Here is an 18,155-nt window from a genome sequence, read left to right as displayed (position 1 = left end):
CTTTTACTTTACACATACATACATACATTTTATATATATATATATATATATATATATATATATATATATATATATATGCACACACACACACACACACACACACATTTTTTTTGACTTACTTTCCATATATGGACTAAGGAGTGAACGGTATATTTTCAAACTTTAACAGTGTACATACTACATCAGACTCCAAAAAAAGCGATGAAAATCCATTTTTCCATGAGGCCTTCGAGTATCTGTGATGTGATTACAAGACTGTAAACTGTACCACATTATACTTCTTTGGAAAAGAGGAATGTGTTACTGTAATGTGCTACTTCGTACCACGTCACGCCCAAAACTACTTACACACAGCAGACAGCGCTGCCTGTAGTGCTGTTCCAGACTGAGCTGGTAAAACAAAACAGAACCTCGTCTGAACATGGCTGTGGGGATTTTTTTTTTCCTATAGAGGTGCTCTTCCAGGCTGCAGCAGTGTCCAGTTAATTTATGTCCAGGCGATCCTCAAGGCTAATTCTGCATTCACCCGTCATCCTCTCTCTCTCGTTTTGAAAAAGTGGGCAGCTGTAGTTTGGAGAGATGAAGGGAAAGTGCTGCTTGTGGAAAAGTTCACACAGATACGCCACTAGAACATGATTACTTACAGTGACCTTACAGCCAATCTTCAGCATCACCTGCGATAGCGTTAAGCGAAGCTGCACAGAGCCAGCAGCTGCGGAAGTTTAAATCAGTACAGAATCTGTAGAAAATGTTTTTAGCATTGGAAAATGATGTTTTTGTTCTTTGCAGTGGGCAATTTATACATAATTTAACTCAACACATCAGGGTTTCTCCGAGACAGATTAGCAAAAGCTTAAAAAATGGCTTTTCTAAGAAGAATCCCCTAATGACAGTAATTTAGACCAAGACTGTGCTCAATCTGTGTTCAGACAACTCCTTATTACTGTAGATTTACATGAGAATGAGATGTAAAACAAAATCTGTGCTCATTAACTGTCTGAGAGCTTGTTTAAGTGATCCTGTCGCTGAGAAAGGGAACTGTGGCGCCGAGCAGTTGGGTGAAAAAGTGAATGTCAACTCCCATTTTCAACACACAGTGAAGCAAATGTAATCAACACACAAACCCCACGTATCGATCGCGGCGTCAGTTTCTGCTGTTTCATTAACTCGTCTAATGTTTTAGTGGATGGTTTAAGAAATGGTTAAACAAGTAAATAAATAAAATAAATAAATAAACAAACAGCAGGTTGTTAGTATCCAAGTTTTTCCTCTTCTTCCCAAAAAAACGATGTGGTTTCCTATTGCCCCGTACCTACAAGCTATTTCCCCCAAGTGTGGATGTCTGATTGCATCTGAGAATTGTTCTCACTTCGTTTACTTTGGTCCTGGAAATTTTGTTTTGCCACCATTGCATGAATAACTCATAAGCACAGTCAGACGGACGTAAATGTGGTCTGCAGAAAGGAAAGCTTCATCTTTTTGCATTCCCTGGCCCTCTGTATACAGGGGGTCTCTGTGCAAGGCTTCAACTAATTCTCTCTCAAGAAAACACCAACTGCATAAAAATGACTTTTGAAGGTGGAAACCACCACCAGCCGGAAACGCTCCTGATGAGGAAGGCACATTAGGCGTCAGACTAAAAGAAAAACAATCCGCATCTTGGTGTTAAGGAGATCCTGCCATAAAGTAATTCGGAAGGTCACAGCGCATCACTGGAAATGCCATGTGGCCTGCCGAACAGCAGCACTAACGGGCGGGGGGTGGACGACAGGGTCTACGGTGTTCTGACCTTTCCCCACATGTCACTGGGAGGAAATGCCACCCCCTCCAAAAACCTTCACTGACCACACAGCATTTTAATGCAGTCCAGAACGAGGATGATCAAAGAGGCTTCGCGTAACTCTTGCTGGGCTATACTGACAAAACTGGGAAGCAACAGAAAGGAACGAAACTTGCTGATTATTTAATTTGTACGTATTTTGAACTGTTCATGATGTTCGCTTAAGATACACTACACTGTAATAAAATTTCAGATTTTTCAGTTTTCATTACCCGTCAATACGTCAACCGTTCAAACTTTTCAAAAACTCATTATATCGTTGTTGTTGGAACAAAACCTTGTATCTCCAAAATGGTAACTTTACAGGAGAAGGAAAAACACATATTTTACTTTTAATGTAAGTCAACAGAACCAGACTTATTTCCAAGTCATTTTGGGCCTTTTCTTTTGCTCCATTCATCATGAAACTTACACACGATGTTAAGAGCAACAGACATTTTCTAATTATGTCAAAAACTGAAAAATGACAAAAATGGAGATACGGTTTTCTTCCAACAGCAGCGATATCCAAAATGATTGCAAATGAAAAGCATTCTGGATTTTTTGTGAAATGTTCACAATGCACATGGCAGCTGGAGTTACTAGAGGGTGTAAAAATACATCCATGAATACAAAACAGGGTCCAAAAAAGATTTTCCGACTGAAACTACGCTACATAAAAAAGGCATAAAGGTCAGATTACGACAGTTAATAAAAGAAATTCCTCCAAGCTAAGACTTTTCCATGCATAGTATTTCCATCCACAGGATTACACAGAAAAAGCTAACTGAGCACACCAAACAGCCTACATTACCAGCAACTAAGCCAAGCCAAATATCAACTAATAAATACTTTATCAGCTGATATTTAACAAGTCAAATGTCAAAAGAGCCTGGTCTTATTTACTGCTAGGCACGAAAGAAATGCTAATTATGCTGAACACCAGATACACTTAAACAATTTAGTTTCTCTCATCTTAAGGAGGTGCGGGAGGAACACTTGCAGGACTGAAGAGCCGACTGGAGACGAGCCAGACGCAGCCTACGATTATCATAAAGAAAAGAAAAGGAAAAGTCACGCAGTCAGCAAAATCTCCCCTCATGACTTTGCAGTGTCTCTGACATAAGGTGCATCTGCTGAAAGCAGAGTGCCAGCACAGAGAGAGAGAGAGAAAGAGACAGGAAAAGAACGAGAAAGTAAGGAGAAAAGGAAAAGAAGAAAGAAAAAGAAAGGCAAAGAAGAGACACAAAAGGGACAGACAAAAAGTGAGAAAGAGAGAGAGGTAGTGCACCAGAGAGCGAGAGACAGAGAGACAGAGAGCGAGTGAACCTGTGCATGTAATAGAGTGAAAGAACGAGAGCAGGAGACAGCAAGAGGTTTGGACACTCCATCTTTCATCACACCTGCTGGATTGCTGTCTGCTGACAGGCTGGCCGAGGTCAGGGCTGTATTTACAGACACAGCAAACACAACTCAAAAACAGCAGCCACTGGACATCAGTGGACGCTCCACCGGTAACGCACATATATGCAAAAAAAGTTATATATAATGTCTCACATGCTTTTCATATATTTTTCGCTTTGACACTGTGAAATTATGTGAAAAGCTGGCCATGTGAAAATTTTATGATGAATGGACCAACAGCAATGGTCCAAAACTGCTTGGAATCAAATTAAAGATTGAACATCTCTTTCAATTAACTTACACTGAACTTAATGTTTTTTCCTTCTGTAAATTTTTGGTGATGAGGTTTTGCTCCGAAAGTGACGATATACTAGTACCTACATGCAATATGTCCCATATGGATTACAGATTTATACATGTGTGCATCAAATGTTTTACATATATGTATCTATGTATCACATATATTTTGCTGCTGTCAGAACAAAACCTCATATCTCCAAAACGGTAACTTTACAGGAGAAGGAAAAAACATACTTTACTTTTAACGTAAGTCAATGGAACCAGGCATTAAGTTATTAAGTAAGGGCTGTTTCTTTTAGTCCATTCATCATGTAACTTACACACAATGTAAAGGGCAACAGGTATTTTCAAATTATGTGAAAAACTGAAAAACGCAAAAATAGAGATGCAAGGTTTTCTTCCGACAGCAGCGATATGCAACTGTAGGAAGTTATAATATGGTCCACAGTGCATCCATGTAATACATGTCCATGAACACACACACACACACACACACACACACACACACACACACACACACGCACACAGTCCTGCACAAGTATAAAGCCAGAACATTTAACTCACTTGGGTGATCTGTATTCAAAGTACATGCTGTGAACAGCAAAGTACCTGAGGCAATCGAAGGTTCATTTTAAAAAGCACCTGTTAATATCAAAGCAATTTTTTTAGGAGAGAGATAAAAGATTCATCTGTAGTTGCTTTAATAGACAGGCTCCTAATGTACGAAGAGCAAAGGGAGCATCTCTTTATGTAGCTAATGCGTTTTATATTGCATTTAAATGGTCAGGCAGTGCTCTCCGATTTGGAGTGGGCCAAATATAAAGCCATCATGGACCATGGTAATCAATCAGGGGACGTCTGAAACCGAGCAATAATCCCCCCCCACAGCATTTAACCCGGCCAATTACCCCTGCCCCTCAGAGCGAACAGAGGGGGAAAACGGTGGCCTCCGCGTTTCTCTCCTAAACGGACCGATCAGGCCAAGCGGAACATTGAGATCACCACAAATCGCTGCAACTTTGAGGCTGGCTTTGGATAATGCAACATTGAAAAGCTCTCTGAAAACAACAAAAGGTGCTGAACTGTACAACAGGCACATTTAGAGAGCACTCTCTTAGTAAAGCCAGACCTAATACGGGCGAGGGCAAGGCCCTGTTTTAGCCATTTCGGCTTTAAAGCTTTAAGCGGATGAAGAATTTGCAGCTTTTCTCTGGTAAGATGCCAGGCTGCAAGCAAAATTGGAAAATTTAAGATAAAAACACCTTATACACCACAGCTACACTTAAACAAGCAGCCTAATATGAATCCCCATCCTCACATACCCAGATCAGATTTTATGATCTTTGCTTTTAAGTCTGAGGGCACAGAATTCAATCTGTTACTTTAAAACCTCAGCCAGGAACTCCTGTAGCCCCAAGGTCAGTTTTGAACAGAACAGCAAAGGATTTCAAATTACTAGACCAACTAAAAAGAAAAGCCTTCCCAGTCCTGAAGTGCCCCTGCACTGCACAATTTACCGTCTCTCCCATGGACACCTGATTCAGCTGACGAAGAGGCTGTTAACTAGCTGATGAGTTGATTCAGGTGTGTTTGGGCAGAGATACACACTACAATGTACAGCGCACTTCAGCTATGATTAATATTACTACACTGAACTTTACAGGTTATTTAGAGATAACATCACTTCTACTTTCTAATACTACTAAAATGTTCTTGATACTGAAACCTGATACTGATCTTTAAAAAAAAAAACTAAGTTTTAAAATGAGCTACTTTTTTCTGAAGCGCTTCACTTAAGGTGATCATCTAAAGGGAGATCATACTATAAACTACTCAAACATTCTTTTATCCCTCTCCAAAATCTGATTCAGCAATTTCTGCTGATATTGGCCCAAAAGACACACCTGTATCAGACTATCAAACACAAGCCCTGGAACAATGACACTGCTGTTTAATGATCACTACTCAAAAGGCACCCCCATTTATGGATATTTTCATTTTCCAATCTCTCTTTACTGCTTAGAACCAAACAGGCTGTTTTTGTTACTGTGCCATTAAGACTGGAGCTCTGTTCTGATTGGCTGCCCTGTATCACAACTCATTCAGAAAGCAGTCGAGGCTGAAACGCTCCTTATAGCTTCAGTCAGCACAAACGGGCAGAGCTAAACTGCTGCAGGGTAAACAGGTAGATACGTACATGTGTTGGTTTTTGTGACATCACAAAAAAAATGATAAATACACTGTGTAGTTGCCACCATTTTGAGGACCGAATCAGGAAGTGACTGCACTGAGCGATGCCTTCAATGTCCTGTGCTTTGTGAATGACTCACCTGCAAGACGCGACAGAAGCCAAGAACGACGAGAGACACACAGACATTTAAGTAAAAGTAAAGTTATACCGGCTGTCTGCAGCTCCGTTAGGGGTACGACTGTTCATCTCTCGGCTGTTAACATCAGCTAAAGTTATCTAAAGGCTAGCATTGATCTCATCTGTGTTAATTAGCTGATGTCGTTCCTCCTATGATAACAGAGTTTATGCAACACCATGGGATCCATTACCCACCCTGACGTGAAGAGCTGGTGGGCTTCTGTGCTTTTAAAAGCTTTGAGAGACTCTCCAGAATAGGGGGAGGGGCTGAGTATGAGATAAATATAAATGTCAGGAAAACACAGATTTGGTAGATTTCCGCCAGTTTAAGTGGAACCAGGAGTTCAGGGGGGAAACTGTATAACGATCACAGTCTATTTTATCGACTTTGTCAAGGTAACATTTTTCTCTTCCAATGTAAGATGAGTAATTTTAGCCGTCTTTCACCTCTAGTTATGTTCATGTGGAGCAGCAAAGTCAGAAATTCTGTCCCAAATATGGCGGCCACAACAGAAAAATCACGTGACTAATAATCTTTTATTAGTTTAGACTTTTTTCCTTTTTTCCCCAAAGCTTTTTGATGCGCCTTTTTCCAATAGCCTATTTTTAAATCTTTAAAAGGCTCTGAACACTTTGTTATTGTTCAATTAAGTCAATTTTTATTGTTCGGCATTTAAATAATAAAAAAAAGACACCTAATCACCAAAAATACTCAGCAGATTACCTGATCACTAATCTAATTGAGTGACCGCCCCACTGATGCATCCTAACTCTGACCGTGGATGTGAACCGTTCCTCGTTAAGGGAGAAAATGCCACAGAGTCCTGGCTGCTCTGAAGCTTGAGGAGGAAAGTGCACTTACTGCCTCCCGTGCAGTTTTTTAATTAAGGCGTTCTGAAAGTGTGTGAAATATACATCAGAGCTGTGTCACAGGCAGCTCTCGTGGAGGCAGAGTGCGCATCAGTGCTTCTGAAGTACAGCGCCGCGGCACGCCTGCCAACCAAGCCAGAACATAATCATCACCATCATCATCAACAGCCACTAACAACTAACAACATGGCCCACTTCTGCAGCGCAACACGCGGCTCTCACGCAACAACACACTCAAACTTACTTACACGCTGTGACCACAACGTCCTATCAGACGCTCGAGAGACACAAAGAGCACAGACTCAGACAGCAGCCTCAGCAGCTCTACAGATAGTGGAGAAGGGCCATTAGAAGTCAAGAAGTATTACTATCATTTACAAACTGCACCACACAAACTACACATTACATTCACACTAGATTTAGATTCGTATCCGCACTGTTCCGACGTCAAATAATGATTAAAAAAAAGAAATTCAGGCATGTTTAACGGATCGTGTATCAGCTATAATAAGGCTGATTTAGTTCTAATTCTTCTTTTCTTTTTGCACTCTATGTCACCGAGATGCCGTAAACAGAATGCACAACACTGAAGTAAACTGCCAGACGCTAATAAAGCAGTCTAATGCTGTTTTTTCACCAAACCCAGAACTATCTGCACCCTGGTCGAGGACCTTTGTTGCCCAACCCACAACAGAACAGTCGCAGAAAGTACTTATTAGCTTGTGAACGAATTTAGAAAGTTTTCTTACACTTCTTGGCCGGATTACCTACAAAAACACAAAGACTAGATTGCTATCGGCTGAGGCGCAAAATTAAGGTACTTGGATTGGCTTGGGGGACAAAAAAAAAAACTGGACGAGAACATCCCTAGATTTAACAGAAGGTGGTTGGCTTAAGCAAGTCCAGACACTGGCACTGCAGGTACTGCAAGTTGTAATTTCTCTCATGTTGAAACAATTTCACATTGTAGACGTTTGGAGCGTTTTGTAAACTTCTGAAAGCAATGCAACTGCCACAGGGTGTGTATAACATCTGTTAATGGTGCCTCTATGACACTGGTGTTAATTAAGAAAGCAAAACATGTAACAAATGATCCGAATCTGATCAGGCTTCGTTCAGCAGTTCATTAAAACATGCATGAACTGGAACATCCCTAGCAACATCCCCATAGCTGACAGAAGCTGACAGAAGCTGACATGACTGAAGCGCCCTTGAGCAAGACACCTAACCCCCAACTGCTCCCTATGGATAGGGCTGCCCAGAGCTCTGGGCAAGTGTGCTCACTGTCCCCAAGTGTGTGTGAATTCACTAGTGTGTATATGAGTGTTTCACTGCACAGATGGGTTAAATGTAGAGGTCATTTTCCCCGTTGTGGGACTAATAAAGGGTAACTTACTTGCCTCACAAGCCTGCAGAATAGTAACTTTTCAAGAAATTCTACTCATAAAAAACATCTCTTCTAATTACGAACACAAGTGTGGTATGAATGCCAAGTTTAGTATCTGTACTGGTTTGACAGAAATTGTTTGAAAGAGCTTCAAGTGAGAATACATGTAGAGTACTGGGTGCCACAGCTGTATTCCAGGGGTTAGACATAGTGGTTGTTAGGTGGGCAGTCTTTCCAGTGCATGCTGGGTGTAAGTCTGAAAGAGAGCCGCTGTGTGTTTAGTGTCTCCACAGAACTCTCCTGGCACCCAGATTTTAATGAGAAACTCTCCAGTCCACCATCAACATAACCACACATTTACACCCCAGAGAGTGACAGAGGAGGAGAGAGCTGCACAGTAAACACACCAACCAACAAACAACAACAAACAAGGACAAACAGAAATAAAAACAGTGGGCGGCCAGTAAAGGGGGGTAACCCTTAAAAGTGGCATTCTGCGCCGCGTTCCTTCAGTAAAGCTGGGAATTTATGGTCCCGTCTTCTTTAAGCAGACAAGGCCAGGAGTGAAAATAGCGTCCGAGCGGTGCCAGCGGGCGCGGATCTCCATAAATCTACACTGATTGAATGCAAATGGGGAAAAGTACACTGAGCACGGCGGCGTACATCACGAGGATAGCGCATGTGTGAGGAACACACAGAGCCACCTGCTCAAACACGCAGCACGCCTGGATGTGTGCTAGCGCTGTTAGTGCATGCGTGTTTGTGCGGAGGGGGATATTTATGGAGCGCGTGGTGGCCCCCACATTTACATTGTAAATCTCAATTACACAGCATTATTTGTTTGGCACCTCGTACAGATTGAATTCTCCTGAGGTGCCCTGTGGAACGCGCTCCTAAATTGTTAATAAACTGCAGTGCAGACCTTTCACATGTCACTGACCTAAATCCTGCACACTCGCCTTCTCTCTCCCCCACCTCTCTCTCTATCTCTCTCCCTCTCTACCTCTCTGCAACACGTCCCTTTAAACTTTCATACGGCTCTGTTACACTCATTTAACTGATTTTTAAAAACTCATCTGAAGCCTCGCGCCTGCACTCCTCTGCACAAAGTAACAGCCCCAGCATGTTCTGTTCTAGTAAAAGAAAGAAAGAGATACAGAGAGAGTGAGAGAGAGAAAAAACACAAAAACCACTCCATTACAGAGAGAGAGCATCAGAAAGAAATGAAGCAAGAAGAAGAGGCAGAACAAAACAGCAGACGAGAAAGAAAAAGGGAGGTAGAGAGAAAGAGGCAGAAGGAGTGAGAGGCAAGAAAGCTAAATAGAAAAGAAATGGAGAGAGAGAGAAAGAGTGTGAGAAAAATAACAAAAAAGGAAGAAAGGGAAAACAAAAGATGGGGAGAGAAAAGAAAGACAGGACCGGAGACAGAAAGAGAGAAAAAAGGAAGAGAGAAACTGAAAAAGGGTGAGAGACAAAAAAGGGAGGGATAGAGACAGAAAGCAAAAGAAAGACAGAGAAAGCAAGAAAGAAAGAGGAAAAAAGAAAAAGGGAGAGAGAGAAGAGGAAAGAAAAAAAAGTATGAGAAAAAGAAAGTGAGAAACAAAATGAAAGACAAGGAAAAGAGAGAAAAAAGAAGAAAGCAAATGAGGCAAATTAGAAAAAGAAAAAAGGCAGAGAAAATGCAAGAAACAAAAAGAAAGTGAGAAAAAGAACAAGAAAGAAAGGGAAAGAAAAAGAAGTAAGATAAAGAAATAGAAAAAAGGGGAAGAGAAAAAGGGAAAGAACAAAGAAAAACAGAAAATGAAAAGAAGAGAGAAAGGGAGGAAGAGACAAGAGAGAAAGAAAAAATACAATAAGAACAAGAGAAAGGATGAAAGAAAGAACATAAGTGTGAGAAAGACAAAAAAAAAACAGTATAAAAGAAAAGAGAGAGAGAAATAGGAGACAGAGGGGGAGAGGGGGAGAGAGAGAGAGCGGAGAGGGAGAGAGACAGAGAGAACACACACAAGACAACACTCCATTTTCATTATGGAGAGACAACAGAAGAGAAAAATGGAGCAAGAGGAAGAGTCAGAATAAAGGAGAGAGAGATGGAGAGATGGATGTATGATAGAGAGGGAGCAGACTGCAGGCAGAGCTGATAAGCACAGCTGGGTAATGCAATAGCCCTCCATTGTGTATTCAGAGAGTAGAGCTCTGATATGACAGAGAGTGAGGTGTGTATAGAGAGAGATGACTGTTTGTCCGTTCCTCTGTTCACTCCATCACTGAGAGCCGGATTCTCTTCCTCCGTGTCCAGGATTCGGCTCCTAGCAGCTCCGCTCGCACAGGCAGGTATGAGGAGCGCTCCAAATATATAATAAACAGAGAGAGAAAGCAAGCTGCCACCTGGTAATTAAGCTGCTAATTAAAGGCCAATCATTCTTAATGGATTCAGGCCTCGCGAGGAGCTCCCTGTTCCTCTCCCTCTCCCCGTTTTTCCCTCTTTTCATCTACCTAGTGCCCTCAATTTCTCCGTATGGAGAGCACCAGGTCATGCTGGGCTGGACTCTTGGCTCCTGTCCCATCTGAGGCTGGATGAGATCAGAAGGACCAGCTGAGCACTGCCCCTCTTTCACCACTGCTAAAGCTCTTCACTTGCTCGTACTCAAGTCGCTCCGCGCTCCAGCTGAAACTAATGACGATTTCGGTATTATTTCGGTTAACCTAAAAACAATTTTCTCCATTAACAAATCTAACTATGTTCCTGTTCCACTGAAAAATACATTAAAATAATGGTAAAATCCTGAATTTTGGATGGATGTGCTGCTGTGAAATGCTTTGCATATCAGAACAAGAGCTAAATAAGAACTTTTCCTGATCTCAATACGAGTTAATGTAGTGACATTTTAGGGATGTACAATGACACTAAATTGTTTCAGCATTGGCAGATAATTGCTTAAAAAATTATCAGCATCACAAATTATCAGTGTGGGGTTGGGCAGCCTAAATCCATTTCTCAATTCTTCTCAATTCAAAAAATGTCTTCAGTAGAAATACAAAAATATTGAGCCAAAAAGCTTTCTAAGTTCTGAGTAACTTCTAAAACTAAATTTTCCAGACAGGTTTGGTGAAAAGCAGTTGGTATTTTTTTTAATGATTTAATTGCCTTTTCTTATTCATTGTTTGAATCTATTAAAATACAAGCCTAATGTGGCCAACTTGCTACCATAACCTTACTTGCTAGCTATATTAACCTAGTACAGGGGTCAGCAACCCAAATATTAAGAAGAGCCATTATGTCAATTTTCAACAAAAATCAAACCATCTTGGGAGCCATGACATTTCATGTCCATTTGATTAAGGTAACATTTCACCATCTTGGCTGTAAATGTGTCTCAGTATGTGGTAATGTACTAGTATAGGCTAAAAATATAATATTAACAAAAACACAGACTCACTTTGCTCTGCTTTAAGCTTTAGCTCAGCTATAGCTGCTTTTCTTGCATCTCCGGCAGGAAACTTTTCCACAAAAGTAGAATAGTTTTCTTGTAAAATGTCTCTTAACATTAGACTTTTTACGAGGTTGAAGTCGCTTCTAATCCGCCAGCTTCTTGGTCGAATTTTCCCGTTCCACCTTAAATGGTGCCTGAGGTGCCATAATACAGCTAACTATGTAGCCAACTATTGTACCATTTAAGGTGGAACGAGAAAATTCGAACAAGAAGCTGAACTTCAGCCTCGCTACTTTTCAGTGTTTGACAGTTTCTCGTTGCAAATTAAACTTATCAGGAAACCAGTTGGAGTGATTATAAATGCAAAATAAGTCCATTCTTCTCAGAGTTATCGATGTCTGTCTAATCTTTCTCTTCGCCTTTTCGTTAGCTACTAGCTAGGCAAGAATGTTGTCTGTTGCTATGGTGACCAGCAGTCGGCACCCAACCTTTAGGGTTAAAGGGTAAAATAGCAGTTTTACATTAACTCCAGCGTTTCAGACCATTTACTGTTAAAACTGTGTTGAACGATCAGCAGAGCTCCGGAGCCGTGTGTTGTCGACCCCTGACTTAGTAGCTAACACTGGCTGTACTGTCGAATCAGTACTGCACACTCACACAAACATCTACAGTTAAACTAAAGTTAGAGCACCAAATTACAAGTTAGAACTTTTGTTTTCATGAGCCACATTATGTCTCACTAAATGCATTAACTGCTTTTTTTTAAATTTACATTATTTGCTATGTTAGATCTCGTCAGCACCCTCATTATAAACCAACATACTTCACTGAAAAATCGTAGAAAGTCCCACACAATCACGCACAAAGGCACAGACAGCCGCAAGCGTAACTAATTGGACACAACCCAGGAACACGCTTTAGACAATGTAAGACTGCCTATGCAGTTTCATTTAAGCCTGCACACCTGTCCTGTCATGCGAAAGACAGCACCTGGCTCGCTTGCGACACTCGCCGCACAGTATCATCTAAAACAATGTAAAATGGCCCACGCAATTTCACTCAAACTCACACCTGCACTCTCTCCCTCCGTGTACGGGTGCAGTCCCCATCTGTTTCGATCAGGGCATATCATTGTACTCATTGCAGCAAATAAGCAGGCGCTTCTGGAGCTTCGGTGGGGCAGTTATCTCTGTTCCCAGCAGCGCGTTAGCATTCCCTTCAAAACGAGCCAGTACAGGCCATGCTACTGCAGGATCAAAGTGCAAGCTAAATAAAATATCAAAAGTGGAGGACCATTTGCATAAGGGCTGCTCATTATGCAAGATTATGTCGAAGGAGTCTTTCTGAAAGCGCGCTGCAGATGTTCCGAGGCATGGCTAATTAGCAGATATAGCCACGCGGCAAATAGGATAACGCTACGCAGCTTTGCGTTCTCTTGCCGCCTCTCTGAAGCACAAGGCACAGACGGAAACTGGGTGAACCCTCATTCAAGAACTGCACATTCAACTAGGCCACAAAGCAGGGATTTCGTATTGTTATGGTGATGAAATGATGCTTGTGAAAATCCTGAAAGGATCCGTATCAAGGTGACATTGTTTAAGAACGCACCTTATGTGAACCAGTATTTGAATGCATGGGCCTGTATGTATACGCATGGACTGGAGTTTATGGGCAGGTACACATACATGTGCAAGCAGATTGGAAATAAAACTGCGTGCTTGTGTCAGCACACAGCATATGCATCCACAAGGGTATGTATGGTCAGTGGGACCATATGTTTGGTCTGACAGTCTATATATGTGCCTCATGTGTGTTTATAGGCAATTTCTGCATGTATATGCAAGCGAATGGTTTGGTACATGTGCAATTTGATAAGTATGGAAATGAGTTGTTATGTGAGCTGCTATGTATGTATGTATGTATCCATGCAGGCATGTATGTACTTGTGTATAGCACACTGGTGCATGCGTTTGCTGTTGTGTACGAACTGCTTGGAAAGTGAACCACCGTTAAAGTTTGGAATCACTGCTTTCAATAATTCAAAACCAATTGTGTTTGCGGTACATGTACAAAAAATGGCAATATGACGCTACTACTACTCTTCATATGTTTCTACTATGATCATTTGAAAAGTAACTGAGAACATCTGTATAATACTGAATATAAAGTTACAATAAAATAAACATCCAGAATAACCTCAAAGCTGGTAACTCATGAAGGAACTACTGTAAACCAAGGTTTTCCAATCTTATCTGCCAAGGGCCAGTGTGGCCGCAGGTTTTCATTACAAACAAGCTGAAGCACACCTGGAATAAAATCAGAATTTTTTCATTGGAATAAAAACCTGCCACAACAGCCATATGTGGATATGACCGGATACGCCCAGCGCAAGTTGATTATGAAATTATTTAGCATTTAACTTCTCAATGCTCCTAAAAAAGGTTAAAATACCTTATGGTGTCTACCTTATAGTATTTTAATCTACAGTAAATATTACTATGACAAGCGATTCCAACTTTTCAGTGGTAATGTGCACACACACACATAGTGAGGTGCAGTGATTTCAATACAGTATTGAGGAACAAAAAGTTTGAAACAGTGCATGAACATTTTTAACTGTACTGCCCGTCACACTATTCCAAGCATCTTTCATTTGCTGTATTTCACAGAAACCACCGTCAATGATCAAAACTGGGCATCTGGGTGCATCCTGTCAGAGTAAAGTGGGTGGAGACGGGGCAGGGCTGCTGCTATAAAAACACACCCACATGATTTTTGGACTTATTTTGTTAGATGGCTGACATAGCAGGGAATGAGGAGGTTCTAGATGACGAGTCTACTGAGAGTTCTGCAGAATCAAGAGATAAATTATCAAACATTTCAATTAAATTTTATTCTATGTATCGTGCTGAAAGTGGATACACAGTTTCCATTGGTAATTCCATTTCCAATTGAAACAACTTGGGATATAAAGACGTTTGAAAAGATCAACAACTGACGTATAACTTACATTACTAAATATTTAATTTCTCTGAAACAGGCCTAATTGCAGTTATTCATTATCACATAGCCTTGATGTTCTTTGGATGTGTGAAGCTCCCTCCCAACATACATCAAAGAGAGAGAAAAAAGATGTTTTGTGTGTCATTTGTGTGTAATGGAGTGCAGACTAATCAAGAACCACTGATGTCAAAAACATGCACAGAGAATGTAACTTAAATAGCCAGCCAGCAGTCTGGACTTGTAAAAAAGCATGCACACTGGCTCATGTATGCTAAGTCTGATTGCTCGTGTATTGAAACTGGGTATGAGTTTTTGAATACTCTGTGCAACTGAAGTAATTTGGCCGGTACCATAAAAAGCACTGCATTTTAATACCAAACCCTGAACTTTACCATAAGAACTGCAATATCATATTTGTATTGTAGTATGAGTCACTGTGGATCCATGTGGTTTGGTACATGAACAGATTAGGTCAGTGATAAAATAAGTCTGGTTTGGCACGTGCCCTGGTTAGTGCGCTCGACAGGCCTATAAGCTGTACCATGCTGTGGGTGCAGTGAATGCTGAGGCTTTAATTAAAGGGCAAACTGAGGGACATGGCCAACATGGAGAGGTGGCTGATGGGCAACATACACTACAAACAGTTTGCCCTCAAATATACTTTTTCAGCTTCTCTCAACTAAAGCAAATGCAGTCAGTCAGTGAGCGAGATGGTAAAGTCATTCTCCAGCATATGCTTGAGCGACCTGCTCATAGCCGACGTAGCCAACACTGCTGGCTCAGCAGAAACCAGTCTGTACAAAGTGTCATACCAACTTAACCGCAAAACCACGACTCGCTTCGGCTTTTCCTGGGAAATAAAACACGGAGGAGCCGGGCCGCAGCCATAAAACTCACAATGGTCCCCTGGTGCCACAGACTCCATCTGAAAAACTCCATCATGATTTCAAAAGCCTCTTCTATCCACAGGAAAAGGCAGTGAATAAAAGCAGGCCACATGAATAAACTGGAAGATAAATTATGCACAGCAGTTCCCCGGAGTGCTTTACAGGCATTAAAATCTTTAAGTAAGACACAAGACGCAAGAGTTAGTCCCCATGTGTTAGACTCAAAGGGCTTTGGACTCACTTGATCGGCGATGGCGCGGCCCAGTTTGTCCATCCTTGAGCCTGCCTCGGCAATCTTCTTAGCGGCGCTGATCACGTCAGATGTGTTCTTCAATGGACCCTTCCCCCTGAGAAAAACACATACAGCCACTCAGTACTCAGAACTTGGCAAATGGATGCCTAGCCCAACCTAGATAGGCAGCATGTGTTCAGCTGTGTGGAGTGAAAGTGTTGAGACACTGTGAGTGGTCAGTGGGAGAATGTCACACACTTTGAAAACTGATCCTGGCAAGCAAAATTATCTTCATTAAGAAATACTGTAAACAAGCAAAATGATACCCCATGGAATTAATATACCCAATGGAAGAGAATCTCTCTAGATAAACTTTTTTTTTTTTTTCCCCAGTGCACAGCTGAGAGCGCATCTCAGTCCAACACAGGGCACATTGTAGCATGTGGCAATTTGGCCAAAACAACATCCAATTCCATCCAATTGGTTCTTCTCATTAAATGACCACCACCTCTATCAGCCACCTTTACACTACTAGCTACAGACCTGGCCAGAGACAAAAAGAGGGGGACGGACATGGAGGCGGGGGGGTGGGGGGGTTGTGGAGAGAGTGAGAGAGGTAGAGAGGGGAGAGGAAGAAGACAGAAGACAGAAGGGTAGAGAGCGAGCGAGAGAGCGAGCAAGAGAGCGAGAGAGAGCAAGAGAGAGAGAGGGGAGGAGAGAAGGAGACAGAGGCAGATATTTTGAGAATGAGAATTTCTCTCTCTCCCCGAATTGACAGAACCAGATGGCATGCGCTCCCACCCACTCCCGGTCAGTCTGGTCCAGTTCCTGAGGTCGCTGCCCCGCCCGCCCATCCGAATGCTCTGGTCTTGCCTAGTTCAGCCAGCCGGACAGCCTTAGTCCCGCCCCTCCCAGCCCAGCGCCACGGCAACGGGCCGCCCAACCATTTGCTAGTTCTGCGTCCCCCCCCACAAGGGAACACGGGGCACAGTTGGCAAGTGGCGCAACCTGGATTCAAAGCTGCTCTCTTCAGGCTAAGCTCAAAAAACCCAACCCACAACAGATGGAATTTTGAGTTCTCTCCCTCTCTGTTCCTCTAAAAACTCAGCACTGGGCTGCTTCTCCTCTCTGCCCCACTCTCGCTCGCTCACAGTGAGAATACACATGGGAGAGTGTCATGTAGCCTTGCAGGGACACCGACAGAGAAAAAAGAAAAAACGCACTGGCCATACAAAAATCCCTGAGAGCATAATGAATCAAGCAGCAGCCCCATGGCTGACTATGCCATCTGATCTGATGCTCCCCAACGTATTTTAAAAAAAAGACACGGACAAATTGCCCTCATTAAGTCCACAGATCAGATAGTCAAGTCTCAAACCGCTGGTTATCACATCCTCCAAAGCACTACATTTTTACTCTGTTGGTGCCGTACCAATTAAAGTGCATATTCAGTTGTTAAACAGCCCAAATCCTGAAAATTCAAATTTCACACTTTTTTTTTTTTTAAACAAGAGTTTTTAGTGTGAAAACTGTTTAAGTCTCAAAAAGGAACTTTCATCCCTTCATCCATACATAGAAATTAAGCTACAGCTCATTTTGAATTGACTGCGTTTGTGATGTCACAAAAACAAGAGCGTTTACATATGCCTATTTAGCCCTCTGACTGCTTTTCTAATCAGGCACAATACAGCCAGACCAATCAGAACAGACTGTTTACATATATACCACTCTCTAAGGCACAGGAGACACAAACAGCCGTTACGTTTGTTTTTAGTGCGCAAGATCATAAAAAATGTAATAAAATGGACCTCAGAGAAGGAAGGAAAAGAAAGAATACAGGCCTTTTACACCTGCTGCTCTTCTGTCATTTGACTGGACTAGCTAGTAATGCAGTTTTGGGCTCTCATGCATTCAGTCTGATGGGACCTTCGACGTTTCTTCAATAAAATAGGCAGGTCATCGTGTATTTGAATACCTGTATTTTTAAATTAACATCATTCAAACATTCAAAAGAAATATTCATATTTAATGCTTCGAAAAAAAAACAAAAAAACAAAAACACAAAGTTTAACATTCATTTACTGCGCATATAAAACGTTCCTCATGCCTGACCATTCGGTTAAAGTAAGTGAGTAATAACCGTCTGAAACTATGTCCATAAATATGAGTGTGAGATTCATCGTGCAGATATTTATATCATACAATATTTATATAATTTAGTAGATCAAGTAGATCTCTACAGGGTACAGCAAAAGGTGAAATCATTCATTTTTACACTAAATCTCATTACTACAATGTGTCAACATTCCTGTTTCTCCATTACCAATGTCATTATTTTTTTGAATTAGAAAAAAAGAGCTTGCATTATTTTTAACTGTTGGATCTCTTTAATGTTTACTTTGTTCTAATTCAGTAAGCAAAAAGTAATGAGAAACGAGAAAAGAGAATCCA

The 18,155-nt window shown here is 41.5% G+C and overlaps 1 protein-coding gene across 1 annotated transcript in view; it reads right to left on the bottom strand.

Moving 5' to 3' along the window:
• The window catches only part of ctnna1 (catenin (cadherin-associated protein), alpha 1), a 147,063-nt gene that overhangs the window by 11,639 nt on the left and 117,269 nt on the right, over nucleotides 1–18,155 (bottom strand). Inside the window, exon 16 of the mRNA XM_036576923.1 lies at nucleotides 15,714–15,819. Coding sequence (XP_036432816.1) covers nucleotides 15,714–15,819 — 106 coding nt within the window. The remainder of the gene's footprint in view (nucleotides 1–15,713; nucleotides 15,820–18,155) is intronic.

Source organism: Colossoma macropomum, unplaced genomic scaffold, assembly GCF_904425465.1.
Source record: "Colossoma macropomum unplaced genomic scaffold, Colossoma_macropomum, whole genome shotgun sequence".
NCBI lineage: Eukaryota > Metazoa > Chordata > Actinopteri > Characiformes > Serrasalmidae > Colossoma > Colossoma macropomum.
Note: the sequence above shows the minus strand (reverse complement) of the source record. Positions and strands in the feature narration are given on the sequence as shown.